Genomic DNA, 22,320 nt, shown 5'->3' with positions numbered 1-22,320 from the left:
GAACCGTGTAACTGTATGTGCCTACACATTAGTGAATGATCTGGCGTCTCAGTGCATTCCTCTCCATTCAGATAAACTTCTTGATCATCTTTGAAACATCTGTATGTGTATGGAAGCGACCAGACCTCATGAAGAAAAGCACTACCTAAAGGTTCATAACGACCTATTGGTATATATTTCATACAATTTGAAAACTTATATAAAGCAAAAGGCAGCGTTATTAAACCGTGGATAAGGCACGTTGCCAAAAAACCCGCAATCCTCTGCTGATGATGTCACTGAGCATGTCATGAATGATGTAATATGTGACATCATCAGCAGTGGATTACGGGTAATAGTATCTCTAGTTTACTCCCCGCAAGCCATATTTGGTCGGTGTTTGTTGCATGAACCGTGTAACTGTATGTGTCTACACATTAGTGAATGATCTGGCGTCTCAGTGCATTCCTCTCCATTCAGATAAACTTCTTGATCATCTTTGAAACATCTGTATGTGTATGGAAGCGACCAGACCTCATGAAGAAAAGCACTACCTAAAGGTTCATAACGACCTATTGGTATATATTTCATACAATTTGAAAACTTATATAAAGCAAAAGGCAGCGTTATTAAACCGTGGATAAGGCACGTTGCCAAAAAACCCGCAATCCTCTGCTGATGATGTCACTGAGCATGTCATGAATGATGTAATATGTGACATCATCAGCAGTGGATTACGGGTAATAGTATCTCTAGTTTACTCCCCTATAGCTGTCTTTCTTTTAACATAAGTGTCTGTTTCCTTCCCTTATACTTACTGTTTTTGGTTCGCTTCCGGTTCGCGTACCGGCGAGCGAACTGGGAAGCGAACTAAGAGAAATAGAGGTTGGCACAGTTCCAAATATTGTACCAATTTTTTAATAACGGGGAGGTAGTTCTGAAAAGAACTTTTTTTTTTAATTGTTTTTGTTGTTTTATATTTTTTTTATTATTTTTCGGAACATTTTTTTACTTTTTTTGAATTTTTCTGAACAGTTTTATATTTTTTTGGGTTTTTCTTGGAGGGGGCAATGAAAACGATTCATTGTAAAGGGCTCAACAGGAGCAACAAAACAAAAAAAGAAGTATTTATTATTTTGGGCGTTTCGTACAAACTTGCATATGATAGTCCATAGCTCTGTTGATCAGAGTGATGCTTCTTTCTCCGTAGGAAATGAATCCATCGCAAAATACGCAGATGTGTTTTACTTCACCAAATTTCATTTGTATATTTGGCACCATCTCCCTGCCCTCTGGTCCCGTTACTTCCGGTACAACAGATCTTCTGGCCATAATAGGGAGATTATCTAGGTCGTTCCGAAACTGTGCAGCACTGTAGTTGTTAGGATGCCACCTAGTCATATGGCGATGCATTGTGTAGTTTCCGAAACTGTATTTTTTCTCGGTTCCTCTGGACAGTCTATCTTGACATATAAGGCAAGTTACGTATCTTGCATTTACTTTTTTCTGACCTTTGGGAATTTTAAAAAATTGCCAAATGAAGTTTTCTTTCCGGTGAGACGTCCTGGGCTGCTCAGGCAAAAACTGCCTCTCTTCGTGCTCGTCGTCCTGTTCCTCTTCTTCCTCTTCTTGTTGAATTATAACTTGAGCAGGTGGTCCACTCTTCCTTGGATGTGGTGGAGGTGGTGGGGAAGCACCAGCTGAAGCTACTAAAGAAGCCATTGCTCAGTGATCACAAAGGGTCTTTCTCTCACAATGATGAAAGTCAGAGTGAGGAAAGAAGGAGGGATTTTCATCATTTGGGAAAAACAAGAGTTCTCAACCAATCAAAAGTGTTCATTTTAGATTATATGACCTAGTCTTACATCATTAGGAAACCAAAAGTGAAATGAACCAATGAAAAGTGTTATTACCAAGTCACATGACTTGCTGTGTTTACGTTAAGCGCTTTGCAGGGCCTCCCGGTTTGCTTCCAGAAACCTGCGCTTTGCGACTCGCTTCGCGTACCAGTTCGCTAACGTAGCACGTCATATGACGTATCACGCGAGAACGTGAAACGTCATGCGGACGGGAGGCGTCACGATGTTGTTTTCTAACGCGGCACTTGCGGTAAAGAAACGTTTACCGGCTCGCGGTCTATTTCGCGGCATCAAGGTCAGCTAACGGGAAGCTTCCCGATTCGCGAAGCGGGAACGAAGAAAAAAAAATATTAAAAAAAAAAATTATTCATAAACATATAAAATATATTTTTGGATTTAAAGAAGAATACATTTTACAGCTACAGATATTAGCTGTTAAAAAACCAATGAAATTCACAGAAAAAACCATAGGTTATAGACCATATATACTTAGGAATTAGCATTTACAAAACCTTGAAAATTCACTGAAAAAACCATAGGTTATAGACCATATATAGTTAGGAATTAGCATTTAGAAAACCTTATTTTACTCACACAAAACCATTGAAATTCCATATATAGTTAGTTGCACTAACTATATATCGCGCACCCGCAATCCACTGCTGATGATGTCACATATTACATCATTCATGACATGGTCAGTGACATCACTGATGACATCACTGATGACATCTCAAATGACATCACTGATGACATCACTGATGACATCACTGATGACATCACTGATGACAACATCCAGTGACTGTATTTTTCTGTAAAGTTAAAATATGTCTTACATATTTAAGAATGAGTGGATGTATAAGTGTCTGGATGAAGGATTTAGTAGGTGCATGACTGACTGTATGAGTGATTGGTTAAATGTGTCTCACTGAGTGCATGGGTTAGTGACTAAACTGTGTTAATTTGTGCATCATTATGTCTGTTGTTCTGTAAACTGCTGCATGTGTTGATCAGTAGCTATATGAGTAACTATATGGGTTATTGATTGGTTGCCCAAGCATTTGTATGGGAGACTGAGTGTGTGTGTGGGTGGCTGGGAGGTGTATGACTCTGTGCATAGATGTATGGGTTCAAAAGTGCATGTGGAAACAGCTGTATGGGCGGTTGACTGTGTGCATGACTGTATTGGTGAGTGAATAGATATCTCAGTGCTACATGTCAAAGTAAGTACATATGTAAAATACAGTACATGTGAGAGTTGACATATATAAATAACTGTGCATAAGAGCCAGTGAATGTGTGAGTGGCTGTATGGATCATTGTGCACTTGTATCCAGGATTGTATAAGTGAGTAAATATGTTTTAGTATATGTTTGAATAAGTAAGGTGTGTATAACTGTATAGTTGTGAAAATGGAGGTGTGATTGATTCTTTGCATGACTGACTAGGTGTGTAAGTAACTCCATGGATGAGTGACAGTCTGTGAGTGTCTGTTTACACTGAGTGTATCTAAGGTTATATTAGAGTCTGAAGAGGTTCATCGTATTATCACATGAATGATGTCATCAGTGATGTGATCAGTAATGTCATTTGAGATGTCATCAGTGATGTCATCAGTGATGTCATTTGAGATGTCATCAGTGATGTCATCAGTGATGTCATTTGAGATGTCATCAGTGATGTCATCAGTGATGTCACTGACCATGTCATGAATGATGTAATATGTGACATCATCAGCAGTGGATTGCGGGTGCGCGATATATAGTTAGTGCAACTAACTATATATGGAATTTCAATGGTTTTGTGTGAGTAAAATAAGGTTTTCTAAATGCTAATTCCTAACTATATATGGTCTATAACCTATGGTTTTTTCAGTGAATTTTCAAGGTTTTGTAAATGCTAATTCCTAACTATATATGGTCTATAACCTATGGTTTTTTCTGTGAATATATATATATATATATATATATATATATATATATATATATATATATATATATATATATATATATATTCGCTCCAAGTCCCTCTGAAGATCCCGGGCACTCGCGGGCGGGTGCAGCTTGCGGTTGAGGGCCCCCGCACTAATACCTCGCTCGGCTTCGAAAATAATCTGTTTTCAAAGAACTGCACTCGTTAATCCAGTAAGGTACTCACACCACCAGGTTTATTAAGTCAGAGACAACAGACGCGTTTCAGCCTAAAGCCTTCGTCTGTGTTGATAGCACTGCTTGTGCTGATATATATATATATATATATATATATATATAAAAACCAAATCCTTTCTGCGAAGCACACGCAATTCTCCGCGCTGCCACACCTTCAGGAACGGACCACAGCAAAGGTAGTTTATAAAGTGCAATTTATTCCATAAGTCACAACATGACGCGTTTCGGCCAGGTTACCCCAGCCTTGATCACATGACATGTCAGAAAAAACCACGCCCTTAAATCTCATTTCGTCTGCTCACAATCCTCCCATTAGTAATAAACAGTGAAAAAAGACACAATCTGAAAGTGCAAGTGCTCACATTTCCGAATATAAAAAATTATCATCATTATTGTAATTAACAATTTAGACAGTTTTATAATTGTAAACTCCTATATTCAATTTAGAATATATATAATTGCCTTAGTGGATAGCTAGAGTGGTATGAGGTGAGTTAGTGTGCATGGTGTGCTTCTGTTAAGGTTTTATGTTGGGAGAGGGCATTTCGAAGCAATTCACCAAGGACCTGTTCATGCAGCTGGTTTTGCGATCTTAGCCTTGTTCAGTGAAGTGCCATGTCTCTTCCATTTTACAGCCATTTTAACATTTACTTATGTGCCTACCTTTACAATTGATTCAGAAGTATCTTTTCCATTTCCCACTTTCTCTGGTTCTACCAAAAAAGAAAAGAAAATATATGTTAACTTTGTATTGCATCATATTTAAAATAGATCTTCTTTTGGAAAACTGTTAGGGGCATAAAGAGACTATAACACAAAATGAATATGTGCAGTAATCTCGATTGGGCTGGTGACGGCATGTGGAGTACTGAAAGTGTCATGGTGTAAGGATTCCCAGTTATCAGTGGGTGATAGCTGAGAAGAAAAGATATTCTTCTGGTGGGGCATTGTCCTTTCAAAAGAAAGTCCTGGAATTACTGTTTGTGTATTGTATTCACACCTGTCCCCACCAAGCAATTTCAAGTCAGTTGGATTTGGCAATAATACTCACCATCTGAAATTACTAGGCCATTTCTTGTATGTTCTGATTTCAGACATGCTTTTGCTCACAGATGGCTACTGCTTTAAACAGGAGTAATATGTGTGCATAAACACACTGGGTTTATGTCTGTGTCCAATAAGCTCAATTTGGGCAGAGCAGTACTTGCAATGCTGATATCGCTCCACTATCGGATTTCAATTCAAGCCCCTAGTTGTTCCTGGTGACAGGAATGAGATAAGTGCTGGCCCTGGAGAATGTGAGTGGAGTGGGGCAGAGGTCAAAGCAAGGAATTTCACTGTGGGTAGCAGCTTCCCACTCGTAAGGAGTATGTGAAGGCTGGTATGCACAGGTTGGCAAGAGGCTCCTGTTCCAACGGTGATTGCAATGATTTCTAATTAACTTTGGATAATGGTTGAATGAAATTTCTTGTGCATAGATAGGGGTTGTGGTGTCTGGTCAATACATTTATTGATATATTCTGTGTGGAAATATGGATTTGTTTTTCAGAAAGATAGTTGGCCACCTATCGAATGAGAGGGATTGATATATTTTAGATGAGACTTGGTGAGTTGTTGCCTTTGAAGGGTTAGGTTTATGAAGATGGGCCCTGTGATGTGTGGCTTGTGATGTTTTGGTTTTGTAAGACTGGTATCTGAGATGTGATTAGTGAGGTTTATGCTTGTGATGAGGATTCTTGTAATCTGTGTGACAAAGAAAGTAGTAATTGTTTCTTGAGACATGTCTCTTTTTGTTTAAAGAAATTCCATAATTGAAGATGTGTTGTAATGAGCACACCTGAATTTGCAAACAGCCTATGGTGGGGTGAAATCTCACTTCATCTTTGCTGGAACAGGACTACCTCCTTCATGGCAACAGACATTCAACCAAGGTCTACACTCAACCAAGGTCTACACTCTATAAGTGAACATACGACCCACGGTGAGGCTATGGGATGTAGTGGGGCCCATCAAGCTCACTTTTAAGTTACAGCTACATGCCTCACTGAAATAAAGTACTGCTTGAATGTAATTGGGGTGGGGGGGGGTTTATGTGTGCGTGTGCGTGTGTGATCCATTGTGGTTGACCCGAGTAAAAATAGAACAAGAACAGCACAAGCAAGTGACAGCCTCTGCTCGCATTTCAAATAGTAAAGTGAGGCCTTAGAATCTGAAGTGTGGGAGGATGGAAAAGATAAATTGCTTACCTGTAATCCTAGTTCTCTTCCAGGGGTATACTTATCAAAGTCATAAGCACAGAATAATCCCCGCCCATGTGCGGATCCCGGAGCACATATAAAAATACATATATATGTGTATGTTTAGACAAAACAAGTACGGAGTGCTTCCAAAACATACATATATACATGTATAATTACATATATATGCAGCCTAATGTGATGGAGCAGATTTCATCTGCAGTCATGCATTGTTTTATTTTTTGTGCTTCAGACAGGCTGCATTTAAATTGCCACGCACATTTTGGTGCAAGTTAAAAACATGGCACATGAAAAACATGAAAGTGAGGCCTATTTAGTCAGAAATGCTTGTGCTGAATTAACATGTGGTTTACAGTGTAGAGAAAAGTGGCCTTTTTATCTTTGAAGATTAATAGAATGTGTTTTTCTCTTCCCAGTCCATCCCATATAATCTACATTCACTATTTCTGTCTTAATAGACTTTGACTTGTTGCATATTTTGATAAACATTTTCAGTTAATAACACCTCTTTTTATAATGTGTGTGAATTAATAATGCACTTGGGAAACATAATGGGCTGATTTACATGAAATTAATATTATCTTTGTGTTTGTTTTATTTTTGGGGCCTACACAAAACATGGCTGCCTGTGAATCCATCAAGGCTATGGCTTGCAATTTAATGAGAGGGAGCATGCGCAGACTGTGGCAGCTTTCCTAAAGGAGTCAAGGACATCTTGAACTGTACATTCTTGTGATTCTGCCAATGTACCAGTGTTAGTTAAAAGTGTCCATCTGACTAAACTGTGGAAGGAAGGATGAATTAGAATGAAACATTTTTCCTAGTAAATGTTGCAAACATATAAAATGTATTAAGTCATTTGCGCTTCTTTTGTTAAAACTGGTGAAGTCAGGTTTTTAGAATGAGTCAGGGGGAGTGAGAACTCATGCCATCATGACTGACCAATCACGTAAGGTTCTCCTGAAAGATGCTACATCTTTGTGTAATCTGCCAATAATTAGGGTATAAATACTGTCCTCTCTGGATGGGGGCTGGCTTTTTTTCTCAGCTCAGCTGGCTTCTATGGGTTAGGTACGAGAAACGTCTCGGGAGATTGCTGAAGGGCAGGTTTGCGTCCGAGGAGATTCAGGGGGAGGTTTCTTGCTTCCACGTAATATCTTGGCACATCAAGCCACATTCCTTTGAGGTCTTGTGAAGGGCGGGCTGTCTCCCTCCTTTTTGCTCTTTAGACACAGAGATGCACATGAGCAGCAACAGATAGAAAGGCTCTATAGAATTAGATGCTGAACTTTAAGTTTATGCTTTGACTAATTAATTAGGTCTGAAAAGATTTATTGGTCTTGTGCATTTATTTCTCTTTATGGGAGATTTTTGCCAACTATTTAATTATTGATTAGCTTTGCAAGACGATTTTTAGAAACTAAGAATTTTGCGCCACATTTTCATAACTACATGTTATGCTTATATGCAGACTGTAATGTGTTCTTTATTAATGCTATTTTTCCTGTTTTACAAATTCTGTAACCTGATTGATATTTTACTAATGAATAAAGGGTCAGAGAAAAATTAACTTTTTGACTAGAAAATAAAACCCTTTAAAATACTCAACAACTCTCTTTTTTGGCTTACAATAATAATTGTATTTTGACTGTTCATCTTTATTTAAAGTCTCCTGAAGGTAATACATGGTGTGAAGGGCCCAACACCTTTTGAGCGGTAAATTAGAGGTAGCATGGAGGTTTTACATTGAGAAACTACCAGAAGAAATTACCGCTCCATCAGTTTTTGGTAGCAGAGGATGGTTATTATTGATTAGTTTGGTGATTAATAATTATTGATTTCACCATCAACTACTCAACTAATGGATCATTGACCTTAAGAGGGAAGTAAAATAATTGTCCAAGTTATATAAATGTCCAAATCCTGATTCCTGACTCCAATGCTCAGAACCTGAAGACTGGCAAAGCAGTACTGGCAGGTGATGCAAGAAGTGGTGTGAGTATCAATAGGGTTGTGAAATGTTGTTAATATGCTAGCATGTATTTTTTGAAGTGTTGAAAATATTACGTTTTTTTATTGTTGGTGTCATTTTGCTCATTTTGAATTGATGGTGTTATTGATTATATTGGTAATTTCATAGGACATACTTTTTTGGTTATTGATTACATGTTTTAACTCTTCATGTAAAGTAAGTGTCTTGTTCTATGTTGTCTGGAACACGCAGGTATGCACACCTGTGGAATCCCGGGAAGGAATAGCGGGTGGTAAATGGAAGCCACACTGCACTGAGGTTACTCGTCTGTTGGAATAACACTGAGAAGCTAGGTAGGGCTGGCAGTGTTAAATTAGGGACTATTTTCTGTGTGAGTGATTGATAGCAAAGAGTTCGCTGGTGAAACTTTAGTCTGATATCACCTAGAAAGGGTCACACTAAAGGAGTAGCAGGTTCTTCTGAGCTTGATTGACAGCAAAAGGGTTCGCTGGTGAAACTTTGGACTAAGATATATCCTGAAGGATAAGTCCAAAGGAGTAGCAGGTTCTTCTGAGCTTGAGTGAAAGGTAAGCGGAAGGGATTTACCTGTAGTGTTTGAAGAGTAAACGGAAGGTCTTACTTTGTGAAGGGTAAGCGGAATGTGTTACTCACAGTGAATATAAATCTATCCTTTATTTAGCACAACAGACAGAGTAGCGAATGTATTTATGTTGTTACTAACAGAGTTATTGATTAAGAGAAATATTGCAGTAAGATTTTGTGGAGGGTCAGTGGTAGGAGTAAAACTGACTGAAATTTAGATTGACAGCTTTGGAAAAAAGAAATTGCATTGAACTATTGCAAAAATGAAAATGTTTGAAGGTTTAAAGAAGCTGTTAGGAGGTAAAGTGAAAAATTCGTTTTTTATTGGTGATGCTCCTGAAGGAACACCTGTGCATTTTATGTCTACCAGTTTGGGACAAAACACATGTATGTGGGTTCACCAATGGTGCAAGATTACTGAAAAAGAAGGTGCTTTGAGGTTTCCAAAAGATGGTACTTTTGAATTGCAAATTATTGACAAATTAAGGGAAGTGTTATGTGAAATAAAGACACCATCTAAAGCTGCACAATTTGAGGCCTTAAGCTTGTGGGAAAAGACAGCAAGAGAAAAAGCAAGTGAGGATAAAAAGGTAAAGCACCAGATGCAGGAGAAGAAAATTAGTGATGAAAAAGACTTTCAAATAGATAACGATTCAAGGGATGAAAAAATGGATGCATTGTTAACTGAGTGTCCACCACTTTATGTGGTTCCCATGAAAAATACTGAAAATAGTGCACCAGTAAATACTACAGGGGCTACTGCTTCTGTTGAACAGAGAGAAATACAGACTGAGAAAACTGTGCAGACATTGTATATTGACCCATTACCTGTTGATTCAGTACTGACAGTGATACCTCCTGGTGTTACTGCTTCAAATATGACTGATTCAGTTCAAGAATTACAAACTGCAGATGCACAGATAATGCCTAGAAAAATTATGACTGTCCCAATTAATATGGTCCCTACTGAAAAAGTTCAAAGAGCTGCAGAATCAGTGATTTTGCCAGAGTTTATTTCAGAAACTCAGAATACACAGATTATTGAACAGAAATTACACCAAGCACTGAAAGGCGAGGGAAAAATGGTATTTACAACATCTGCAGCCCAGGATAAAATAAATATATTTGAAAATGGGATTTTTCAAACCTGCTTTGATGAAGCAGCAGTGATTAAAAAGATAGAAAACATGGGGGAACATATTAACACAGGCCCTGAAAAAGAGAGACAGCTTAGTGTTTTAAATGGAACATGTGAACATGAAGAAATTAACAGTCTCTGCTGTTTAAATAATGAAAATGTGAACCAGTGTCAGGAAAAAGAATTAATTTCCCTGAGTAAGGAAACAGCTACATGTGCATTAATTACACATAATGGACTGACAGATTTGGCTCAAAAATATGAAACTGATGTTTCAGGAAGTTTTCCATTTCAGAAAAGTTTTAGGGTACACATGGATGAGGAAGCAAATGAGAAAATGTGTTCTTCAGGAATGCATTTGCACATTGCAGAAATAAAATATGGTTTTAAATGCAATGAGCTTGAGAAATTAGGAGACAATTGGGCAAGAAAACATGAGAAGAAAAAGAAACCACCAGACCTAGCAAGGAAAATGGATAAGGAAAAGAAGCCACCAGATATAATTGAGAAAAATAATAAGCAGAATGAGGGAGAAGCTTTTGCTTACTCATTGAGAGAAAAGGTGGGAGAAATGTATTTTCCTATGCTACAGAATAAAAGTGAACTTGCAGCATTTCTGAACACATTCCCACAATTGAGAGACATGATTGTGCTGTGGTACCCACACGTTGATGGATTTGATGAATTTTTAAAAGAGTTGTGCATTAATTTGAAAATGTTCTTTTACATTGACTTGCAGACTAAATTGTGGTTTGAATCTAAAGTTGTGGAAAGGCCAAGTGAAATGAAAAGGGTTAGCATGAATGCACCATCATTTTCTGTTGTTATGGAGGAAAATATAGCAGTGATTATTTTCCTGAAGGGCAGAGTGCCAGCAAAGGATGTTGATTGGGTACAGATTAAAAGAGCACAGGATGAAAGTAAAGGTATTTTGGTTAGTGCAAATTCAGGTATGGATGTTTTACTGCTGGAAAATGTGTCCTTTTGCCATCTTTATAACAGATTTGAGCATTGGAAGAAGAAATAAAAATTTAAACATGATGCACAAAAACATGGAGAATTGCAGATGCAAAATATGCCAGTTAAGCAAATGCAAATGTCAGTTCAGAAACAGGTACCTATGGGCAGGAATTTTTCAAGCACAGATGGTCCCACAAAATATGGAAAATGATAAAATTAATTTAAATAAGTTGACTAGAGCAAATGTGAAATATTTCAAGAGACAAAAACAGAACCAAGTCCAACAGGTTGCTCTGTTTGCAAATGAGAGTTTTAACACTCACAATTCTGAATTTACAAAGTTCATTGTAAAGGCAGTGGAAAGTCCAGATTTAGTTGCAGGAGTTTTAAAGAAAGAAATTACAAACCCAGTTTTAGAAAAATGTGCACCAAAAATAGGCCCATTTGAGGAAAACTGCAAAACTGTTGTCTGTGACTCAGGCCTAGCAGGAAAACAATTATTTTGCAAATTAAGCAGCACAGATTACTGTACACCAGATAATGCTATTTTTCAGATTCCTGATGAGGATGTACATTTTAAAATGGCCCAACAAGAGACAGCTGTAGCATTATTTTCAGAAAAGACAGTTGAAAAATTACCTTCTGCTTTGGAAAAAATAATAAACACAGAAATAAGAGAGTTCACAGAGAAGGATGCCAGGTTAATAACATGTGCAGAACATGTCTTATTAAAATTTGAACCAGATGACACGTATTCAGGAACACAATCAGTAGCAGGAATTTTACCAGTAAAAGGATTTTGGGTGGAATTGATTGGAAGTTTATGTAACTTTCTGATCACAGGTTCACAGAAACCAAATAAAAAGAACAGAATAGTGCAGGAGATTAAAAGCATATTTTTTCCATGTTGTCCTGTGGTACCGAATCCAGCCAATATATTTTTTCACATTCCATGTGGTGAAGAATGGCTTATTTTTATTGATTTTTGCCAAGTTCATGTCACAGTGCCATTGGATGAGAATAGTCAGGAGTACTATCAAAAAGAAGATGAATATCTGGAACACAAAATTGGAAAGGGAGGTAGAAAGGTGTCACCAGAGAAGGTGGAAATAATTTCCAAGATGAATCCACCTCAAATTCAGAAAGAAGTCAGGACATTTTAGGGAATGGTTAGCTGCTGTAGAGAGTGGTTACTAAACCTTTCCCTAGTGGCTAAGCCTTTACTGAGGCTGACACACTCAGGTGTGTCTGATCCGCTTCCATTGGACAACAACTGCACAAAAGCCTTCCTAGAGTTGAAAGAGAAAAAATGGCGCGCCCCAGCACTAGGAATGAAAGTTTATTTGAAAGAAAATACACTAATTTGCAGTGAGAGGGAGGGCTGCGCTCTCTAATTGCTTATTTAAAAAGATGAATGTTTTCAAGGGTCTGTGATGTATTGCCCAATGACCTTTGACCCTAACTTCACAGAAATGTCAGCAAATGAATTGGATTATGATGAAACTGAATATGAGTGTCTAAATATCATGAAAATATGCATAAAGCCAAATTCAGACTTTAAGGATGAATGTCTGAGTCAGCCCAACAATGTCCATTTTGTAGATGGCCCATGTTTGAAAGGTGACACATTAAAAGCAGCACATACTGTGCTACTTATACATGATGTTGTCAAAGCTTCATGGCTTTTAGTAATTACCCCAGCCCAAAATTCGAAATTGATTGCCCTTACCATAACATGCAGTATATCTGCTCAATTGGGAGTCACTGTTGTCATGGGAGATAGAAATGCTAATTCAGTTGCACAAATTTGTGTTCTGTTAGCATGTACATTCAATGGAATCTTCACAGTTGAATTAAAAGTGGCTCAAGAAAATGTTTTTGAAGCAGCACAACAGGGTTGCATCAGAACTATTTTGGAAAAAAATGACAACTGCAAAGTGGCAAAAGTGTTATTGCAAAGACTGATGCCCAGGTATAGATTGCCAGTTTCTCTGAAATCAGATCATAATGTGGTCTCAAAAATAATGAGTGCAGAACAACAGATTGGACAAGGAATGGATTGCAGCTATCTGCCTGAAGTGTCACACATAATAAAGCAACACAATGGCAGCACTGAGTTACCTTTTGCAAAAGACTGTGTTTCAGCATCACCAAAGTGTCTTGAAAATGGATATGAAAATGCACTTATGGAAAACACTGAGGAGAACACTAGCCATTGCTGTGTAGGTCTGGTTGATGTACAGTGTGCAGTTTCTCACCAGACTGCAGCTGCTACACAAGATCTGCATAATGGATGGTGCAACGGTTTTGATCTGAGAGATGCTGTGGTGAAACATCTGAATCTGATCAAAGTGAAAATAAGAGTGAAAGGCCTTGGTTGAAAAAAGTGCAAAGGATTGATGGTGCTCTGTCAGAGTTTCTCAGCACCTAATTTGCATGGAAAAAGGTACAGAATGCCACACTGTATGAGCCATTCTGATGGCAAGCTGATGACAATGAGCAAAGAAATGCTGAAACTGTCATGTTGAATTCCTTTTTTATTATTTTAGTTACTTATTTTAAAGAAGACTAACTGTTCCAAGAAGCTACTTACAGATCTCTGCACTAAAACATTTGAGCTTGGCTATATATGATCTGATTACAGACCAAACTTGTGTTTGCCTTAGAAATAGAAGTAACATTGTTATATGCTCAGCTTTTGCAATAAAAAAAAAAAAAAAAAATACTGTCACTTGTGAAATTAAATATGTGTGATGAATTATAAATCATTTTATTATGATTTGAATTATCAGAAGGGTGGATTGATGGAGCAGATTTCATCTGCAGTCATGCATTGTTTTATTTTTTGTGCTTCAGACAGGCTGCATTTAAATTGCCACGCACATTTTGGTGCAAGTTAAAAACATGGCACATGAAAAACATGAAAGTGAGGCCTATTTAGTCAGAAATGCTTGTGCTGAATTAACATGTGGTTTACAGTGTAGAGAAAAGTGGCCTTTTTATCTTTGAAGATTAATAGAATGTGTTTTTCTCTTCCCAGTCCATCCCATATAATCTACATTCACTATTTCTGTCTTAATAGACTTTGACTTGTTGCATATTTTGATAAACATTTTCAGTTAATAACACCTCTTTTTATAATGTGTGTGAATTAATAATGCACTTGGGAAACATAATGGGCTGATTTACATGAAATTAATATTATCTTTGTGTTTGTTTTATTTTTGGGGCCTACACAAAACATGGCTGCCTGTGAATCCATCAAGGCTATGGCTTGCAATTTAATGAGAAGGGAGCATGCGCAGACTGTGGCAGCTTTCCTAAAGGAGTCAAGGACATCTTGAACTGTACATTCTTGTGATTCTGCCAATGTACCAGTGTTAGTTAAAAGTGTCCATCTGACTACGCTGTGGAAGGAAGGATGAATTAGAATGAAACATTTTTCCTAGTAAATGTTGCAAACATATAAAATGTATTAAGTCATGTGCGCTTCTTTTGTTAAAACTGGTGAAGTCAGGTTTTTAGAATGAGTCAGGGGGAGTGAGAACTCATGCCATCATGACTGACCAATCATGTAAGGTTCTCCTGAAAGATGCTACATCTTTGTGTAATCTGCCAATAATTAGGGTATAAATACTGTCCTCTCTGGATGGGGGCTGGCTTTTTTTCTCAGCTCAGCTGGCTTCTATGGGTTAGGTACGAGAAACATCTCGGGAGATTGCTGAAGGGCAGGTTTGCGTCCGAGGAGATTCAGGGGGAGGTTTCTTGCTTCCACGTAATATCTTGGCACATCAAGCCACATTCCTTTGAGGTCTTGTGAAGGGCGGGCTGTCTCCCTCCTTTTTGCTCTTTAGACACAGAGATGCACATGAGCAGCAACAGATAGAAAGGCTCTATAGAATTAGATGCTAAACTTTAAGTTTATGCTTTGACTAATTAATTAGGTCTGAAAAGATTTATTGGTCTTGTGCATTTATTTCTCTTTATGGGAGATTTTTGCCAACTATTTAATTATTGATTAGCTTTGCAAGACTATTTTTAGAAACTCTAAGAATTTTGCGCCACATTTTCATAACTACATGTTATGCTTATATGCAGACTGTAATGTGTTCTTTATTAATGCTATTTTTCCTGTTTTACAAATTCTGTAACCTGATTGATATTTTACTAATGAATAAAGGGTCAGAGAAAAATTAACTTTTTGACTAGAAAATAAAACCCTTTAAAATACTCAACAACTCTCTTTTTTGGCTTACAATAATAATTGTATTTTGACTGTTCATCTTTATTTAAAGTCTCCTGAAGGTAATACATGGTGTGAAGGGCCCAACACCTTTTGAGCGGTAAATTAGAGGTAGCATGGAGGTTTTACATTGAGAAACTACCAGAAGAAATTACCGCTCCATCAAATGTACTTCCAATAGGCTAATATTCCAATATTACATGGGTTTTTACAAAAAGAAAATAGTCTCCAATATAAACACTGCAACAGAGAACATACACTGTAATAGTGTTCCAACACAGCCCTTTATTTTCAGAAAAAAGGCAAGTAATAGCAGGCAATTAGCTCATAGGCTGCATAGAAGAAAAAACGTCACAGTAACAAAATTACTGGCACCCTGCCTTTAAGGATTCCAAGGACCTGGACCCGTGCCTTTAAGACCTTCAGGAGCCTCTTACTCCGATGATGTAGCACAGGTGAGTTCTTTTTTACCGTGTACAAACATAGAGGAATCATGGCAGAAAAAACAAAAAACAATATTACACTGTCAATACTCGTCCGGGGAGGAGGGAAGGTTGCTTATGACTTTGATGAGTATACCCCTGGAAGAGAACTAGGATTGCAGGTAAGTAACATATCTAGGTTGTGGGGTTTTAGGTTTAAACCTATAATAACTGATAAAACCCCACTGAAAGAAAAATAGCCCTCACCAGTGAAAACATATAAACACTGAAAAAACACCAGCACAACCACAAACTAAAGGAAAAAAAGAGAGTGAAAGAGTCATTTTTTTCTTCCTGAAGGGGCCAATACAATGTATCTTTGTTATACAAGCTAGCAGTAACAAAAGACTGGGCTAACATTATTCTGCTTCAGTTTTGTTGTTTAGGGATGCCACTTAAAATATTGTTTCTTCTTCCTTTTTTCTTTTTTCAGTTTTGTGGTCTTTGGTCTAAAGATGCAGGGTTTTGAAGCATGTTTTAGACCTTGTTTAATTATTTTATAAACTGTAGAGAATCAGGAAATATCAAAATCATATGTGATATTTCGACTGCGTTTGATTCTTTCACGGATAGGTAAAATGGCTGGTTTCATAAGAAGCTTTACTAAAATGTGTCATCACATTTACCCAAAGAGAATGGGTACAAACCCTTAATACATCAGCCCCCAGTTTCTAGTGTTTCAGTATTCATAGTAGGTGAATTGCCTACGCCTCAGCTTTGAACATTCAATGCAAGGTATAGTGACAAGTAAATGCAAAAAGAGTGCTACCACCAAGCATCTGGGATAGTGGTGAAAACATGACACCAGTCCAGACTTTTGGAAAACATGAAACGCGGTGTCACTTGGAATGCTCTACAAAAAACGTTATTTCCAAGTTCAACAAAGATTGGCGTGATATTGTTTGTATTTACAGTGATTCAGCTATGTATGTGAAAAAGTTGTGTGATGACCTATCAATATTGATACCGGAGCGTAAGTGATTCCCTGTAAGAGATTCTTGCCACTTGTTAGATGGTATGCTGAAAGCATCTTTACAATCTTCAGAGTAAATGAGGGATGCTATTGACTTTTTAGTCCTTTCTGTTGCACTCTCTTCTTATGCACAGGAACTAAAACGCAAATATTTATCATTTTGTGCTTTGTGTGGCATCAAAGAAAGAGTCAACACAACTGTGTCCCTTAACTGATGCTTATCGGTCCAAGGGGCTATGAATGCTATATCATCGATGTGGCAAGCAATTACAGAATTTTTGCTAAGTGATGATGCCAAAGGCAAGAATTATGAGGATCTTTGGTTGCATATTGATAGTGATGTGAAAAAAGTAATCTCTACTGCATGTTTAGATTTTTACAGAAAAACATAACTGCTGTAGTGGACATAATAAAAAAACTAGAGTCTGAAAAAACCCTTGTCAGCCAAATGTTCAGCATAATTGGTGTAGATGTGAAACATCTCCTTGAGAGTAGGCTGGGCGACACCTTTAGTGACTTTGGCACTGCAACATGTTCCATGTTAGAGTGCTTGCCATTTGGTAAGCAAAGCAATGTTGAAGAGCAATTCAGGAACGTTTATTTCACAATGTATGAGAGATGGCTTGAATGATGCATAGACATGTCCCTTCACCACCAATGGAATTTGAAGTCAATGAAACCTCACTGTGTTACTCTGTACAAGTTCTAGATTTCATTCACTAAATGGAAATTTCCTTCATAGTTTCGAAAGTGCTGCTTCATTTTTGACTGCTTCAATAACTCTGAGAGCATGAGTGCCCAACTCAACGCAAATGTTGCAGAACCTGCCCTAAGAATCGCAATCTTCAAGTGCACCAGTATTGGCATGGAAAGCTATGTCAGTGGCCAGAGTTAACAAATTGTGTACTGGCTGTTTTGGCGTTGTCCGTCCCAAGTGCCAATGTTAGGAGGGCCTTTTCACAGACGTTTACATGGGAAAGAAAGAGTGAGCGCGCAGGACCAAAGACTCACTGAAGAAGTATTGTATGGTGTACTAACATAAGTTTAATTTGCAAAAATCTATTCGGACCTCATATACTATGTATGTACACTGTCTATATACCATGTGATATCAGTGCAGAAAGCAAGCAATAAAAAAAGCAAAACGTTCCATAAACACCGGAAAATCACTTTTTTTGTTGTTTTTAGTGGCGCGAAAATGTGTGACCACTGATAACTGTTTTTTAAGGTATTGAAATCACTTGAAAACACTGAAGAAAAAACACCAGATTTTACCAAAAATAGAAACTGAAAACAGGAAAGCCTAAACATATCCTTCTCTTCCAGGGGATACTCATCAATAGTCATAAGCACTGAATAGAATAGCAAGCCCATACGCACTTCCCTGCGGACGAGTAGTAGTATAAATACATCAAATCTAACTTTTCTAAGGATGAAATCATCCAAATAGATTTCTTAAAGCGGCTTGCCCAAACCGAGCATTCGCCTGCGTGTCAGAGTCTAAACAGTATCGGCGAGTGAAAGTGTGTACTGATCGCCGCATGGCTGCTTTACAAATTTCTCAAATTGGCACATTCCTGAGGAGAGCCGTGGTAGAGGCTTTTCCTCTGGTAGAATGGGCCTTAGGTTTTCCCGGGAGGGCTTTGTTCGCCAGTTGGTAACAGAAAAATATACAAGACACAATCCACCTAGAGATAGATCTTTTGGAAGCCACAGAACCAGTATTGATGGAACCATAGTTTATAAACAGTCGGTCTGATTTTCTCAAGCCCTTGGTTTTGTCCAGGTAGAAAACTTCAGAACCTTCTTAAGGTCTAAAGAATGAAGGAACCTCTCAGGAGGAGTTGAGGGATTGGGGAAAAATGTGGGTAGAGTGATGACCTGATTGATATGGAAATCCGATACCACCTTATGAATGAATGAACATAACATTTATAATACGCTAACTTAGCCCAAGGGCGTTAGGCAGAAAACTCGGATGGGTTCTGAACACCACTCTGTTAGCATGAAAAACAGTATGAGGTTCTGTACAACACAGAGCTTGGATCTCACTAAGCCCTGCGTGCAGAGGTGATGGCGACTAGGAAAGCAGCTTTCCATGACAAGTGCTGTAGAGAAGCCTTGTGAATAGGCTCAAAAGGACCACCCATCAATTTAGCCAGAACTATGTTAAGCTCCCAAGGTGCAGATGAAGACCTAATCGGTGGGTAAACCTTCTTTATCCCCTCAAGATAATCTTTAACTACAGGAATTTGGAAAAAGGTACCCTGTGTAGGAGACTTTCTGTAAGCAGTGATAGCTGCTAAATGCTTTTTTTATGGAGAACTGCCAAATGTAGCAAATACTGCCAAATGTAGCAAATACGGCAAGATCACCTGCTCTTGCCCCCGAACTGGGTCATGACCATTGCTCATTCACCACAAGTAAAATCGCTTCCATTTGAAAGCGTACGATATCCTTGTGGAAGGTCTCTTGGCTTCCTTGAGAATATTCATACACTCCGAAGGTAAGTCTAAATGTCTGTACTGAAGGACTTCAGGAATCATGCCGTCAATCTCAGGGATGACAGACTGGGATGAAACACCTTCCCTTCGTGCTTGGTCAGCAAGTCTGAGCAGCATGGTAACCTCCTGTGTGGAACCTCTGAAAGCTGAAGGTCCAAGTATCACCACTGATGAGGCCATTCCGGGGCTATCAGGATCATTTTGGTGCTGGCCCTGTAGAATTTGTTGATCACTACAGGAATTAAGGGAATTGGTGGAAAAGCGTATAGCATTGTCTGAGACCTTTTTATCAAAAGGGCATTGCCCCGTGAACTTGGTTGGTGGAAGTCGGGGCATTTGGCGTTTGCCACGTCTGCAAACAGATCTATGTCTGGCACTCCCCATTGCAGGAAGATGTCCTGCCTGACCTCGTTGTTGAGCATCCAGTCATGTGCTTCGACGAAATCCCGGCTTAGGACATCTGTTTGGACGTTTAGAGTTCTTGGAAGGTGAATGGCCACTATACTTAGATTTCTTGCGAGGGGCTATTTCCAGATGGTCTGCGCTTCTAGAGAGAAAGGTCTCGACCTGGTGCCCCCCTGTTTGTTCAAATAATACATTGTTGTGGTGTTGTCTGTTTGAGCCGACAGGGAGCTGGACTGGAGAGAAGGGAACAGTGATTTGAGAGCTAGATGCAACGCTCTCAGCTCCAACAGGTTGATGTGATATACTCGCTCTGCCTCTGACAAAAGGCCTTGCACTTGGAGAGGACCCAAATGAGCCCCCCGGCCCTCAAGAGAAGTATCCATAATGAGTGTCTGAGGAGGAGGGTCCTGGTGAAATAGAACTCCTTTCAGGAGGTGGGAATGCTTCAAGCCCCAACTGATGGAATCCTTGCCCGATTGAGGGAGAATCACACAGTCTTCCCAGAGACCAGATGTCTGCATCCACTGGTCCTCCAGAGATTGCTGTAGAGGATGCATGTTCAATCTGGCATTCGGTACGATGGAGATGCACAACGCCACAGAACCCAGAAGCGATGAAACCTGTCTGGCTGTGGGATGTTGAGAGATGAGAAGATTGCCACAGTTCTCTCTAATTGAGGATAACTTCTCCTCCAAAGGACACATGCTTGCTTTTACAGTATCCAATAAAGCACCCAGGTAGAAGATCGGATTGAAGATCGATTTTTTGAAGTTGACCTGTAGGCCCAATTTGCCCAGTAGCTGGAGACAGTATGATAGATGACCCTGAACAGAGAGGGTGACAAGCTCTTCAGAAGCCAGTCGTCCAGATAAGGGTAAATGAAAATCCTTAGTTTTCCAAGAAAACCCGACACCACTGCCATGCATTTCGAAAAAGTACGGGGGCTGATTTGAGGCAGAACAGGAGACCCTGAATTGGAAATGCTGGTGGGCCACTTGAAATCGCAGAAACTTTCGATGTTTCTTGAACACCGGAACATGGAAGCAGCCGTTCTGCAGGTCTATAGCACACATCCAGTACCCCTGATGTGGATGAGGGAAGATCTGGTGCAGAGCTAACATCCGAAATTTCTTTTTGCGGATGAATTTGCTCAATAGCCTCAGGTGGAGTATTGGTCTGTATTCTCGGGTGAGACCTCTTTTCTGTACCAGAAAATAACAGGAATATATACCTATTCCTCGATGTTGAACTGGAACAGTTTCCATGGCATTTTTCAGCAGAAGACTGTTCACCTCCTCCTGAAACAAGAGGTGATTTTGAAGGAATTTGCCTCGTAGAGGAACTGGTGGAGATCCCTCCGGTGTAACCTGGATGATATTAATGCCAGGGGATAATGAGGCTTCCCTCGATGTTAAGGATGTATCCTTAACATCGATCTGGGTCTTTCTGGCTCTTCTTCTGCAGCTCCCGCAGGTTTTTTGTCTCTCGACGACACCAATTGTGCCGCCTATGATGTTGGCCGTCCCTGCGGCGAGATGCTTGAGGACTATCGCCTATGCGAAGAGGTCCTCGACGTCGGCCCCTTCGACTTCGATCGTCCTCGGGACCGGGAGTGCATCTTAGACGTCGACCGTCTATGGTCTTTCTTTGACGCAGAGTTCTGCGACGGAAAATTACTTGACGGCAATGGAGATTTTGATGCTGTCAGTCTATAGGCTCGTGGCAGAGTCTTAGCCGCTCTTAGATCTAGACGACGACTGGTGCTTTGACGCCGATGGGTGCTTCGCCTTCGACAGAGTCTTAGGTCTCTCGTGACCAGCGTAATTCGAGCCCGAGGTAGCATGCCTCAAAGTCTACTTACTTCTCGGTGACAGAGGCTCTTGTCTTAACGACGATCTGTCCCTCAACAGTGACGAGTGCCTTGCCTGCTTTCTAGACGTCGATCTAAACGGCGAACATTCGGGGATAAGCTTCTTTTTTTATGCTGGAGAAGTAGATTGGTGCCATTTTCTGCTTTCTTCTTGAAAGGAGGGCTCTTTGAGAGCAAGAGTGCTCTTATGGCCACTTTTGGAATTACCCTTTCCTCTCTCGAGCAAGGCATGAAGTTTTACCTTTTCTCTGTCACAGAGAGTTCTCTTGGAAAAAATGCTGGCTGTAATAGCATTTCTCAGGAATGTGTGAAGTTGGTAAACATACAATACACACGGAGCGTGGGTCTGATTTTGCCATCTTCTTTCCACAGGAAGGAGATTTATTGAATAAAGCTGGCTTTTCTGACAGAAACAAATTGTTAGTTAGTCAGAAAATCACTGAGAACAGCTACCAGCAGTCAAAATGTCAAATGTAGGGAGAAAAAAAACAATTTCTGACTAGAAATAGCCAAAAATACAGACAAGCTCAAGCTCCAGGATCCTCACAGAATGAGCCGAAAAAACCAACTGGCCCAACTGTCACCTGTGGTGCATGACGGGAGCAGGGGGGCTTCTAGAGGTCTTAGAGGCACGGTGTCCAGGTCCTTGGTATCCTTAAAGGGAGGGTGCCAGTAATTTTGTTATTGTAACGTTTTTTCTTCTATGCAGCCTATGAGCTAATTGCCTGCTATTACTTGCCTTTTTTTCTGGAAATAAAGGGCTGTGTTGGAACACTATTACCGTGTATGTTCTCTGTTGCAGTGTTTATATTGGAGACTATTTTCTCTTTCTAAAAAACCCATGTAATTTTGGCATATTAGCCTATTGGAAGTACATTAGGCTTCATATTTATGTAATTATACATG

At 39.3% G+C, this 22,320-nt stretch overlaps 1 protein-coding gene across 2 annotated transcripts in view; it reads right to left on the bottom strand.

Annotated features, from left to right (window-relative positions):
* BOD1L1 (biorientation of chromosomes in cell division 1 like 1) overlaps positions 1 to 22,320 on the bottom strand; it is a 500,752-nt gene that overhangs the window by 246,385 nt on the left and 232,047 nt on the right. For both annotated transcript variants that reach the window (XM_078678462.1, XM_078678463.1), the window contains exon 11: positions 4,670 to 4,719. In XM_078678462.1, the coding sequence (XP_078534588.1) occupies positions 4,670 to 4,719 (50 nt within the window). The remainder of the gene's footprint in view (positions 1 to 4,669; positions 4,720 to 22,320) is intronic.

The sequence above is a fragment of the Lissotriton helveticus genome, chromosome 2_2 (genome assembly GCF_964261635.1).
Source record: "Lissotriton helveticus chromosome 2_2, aLisHel1.1, whole genome shotgun sequence".
In the NCBI taxonomy this organism is placed as follows: Eukaryota; Metazoa; Chordata; class Amphibia; order Caudata; family Salamandridae; genus Lissotriton; species Lissotriton helveticus.
The sequence above is the reverse complement of the archived record's forward strand: the minus strand, read 5'-3'. Positions and strand labels throughout refer to the sequence as shown.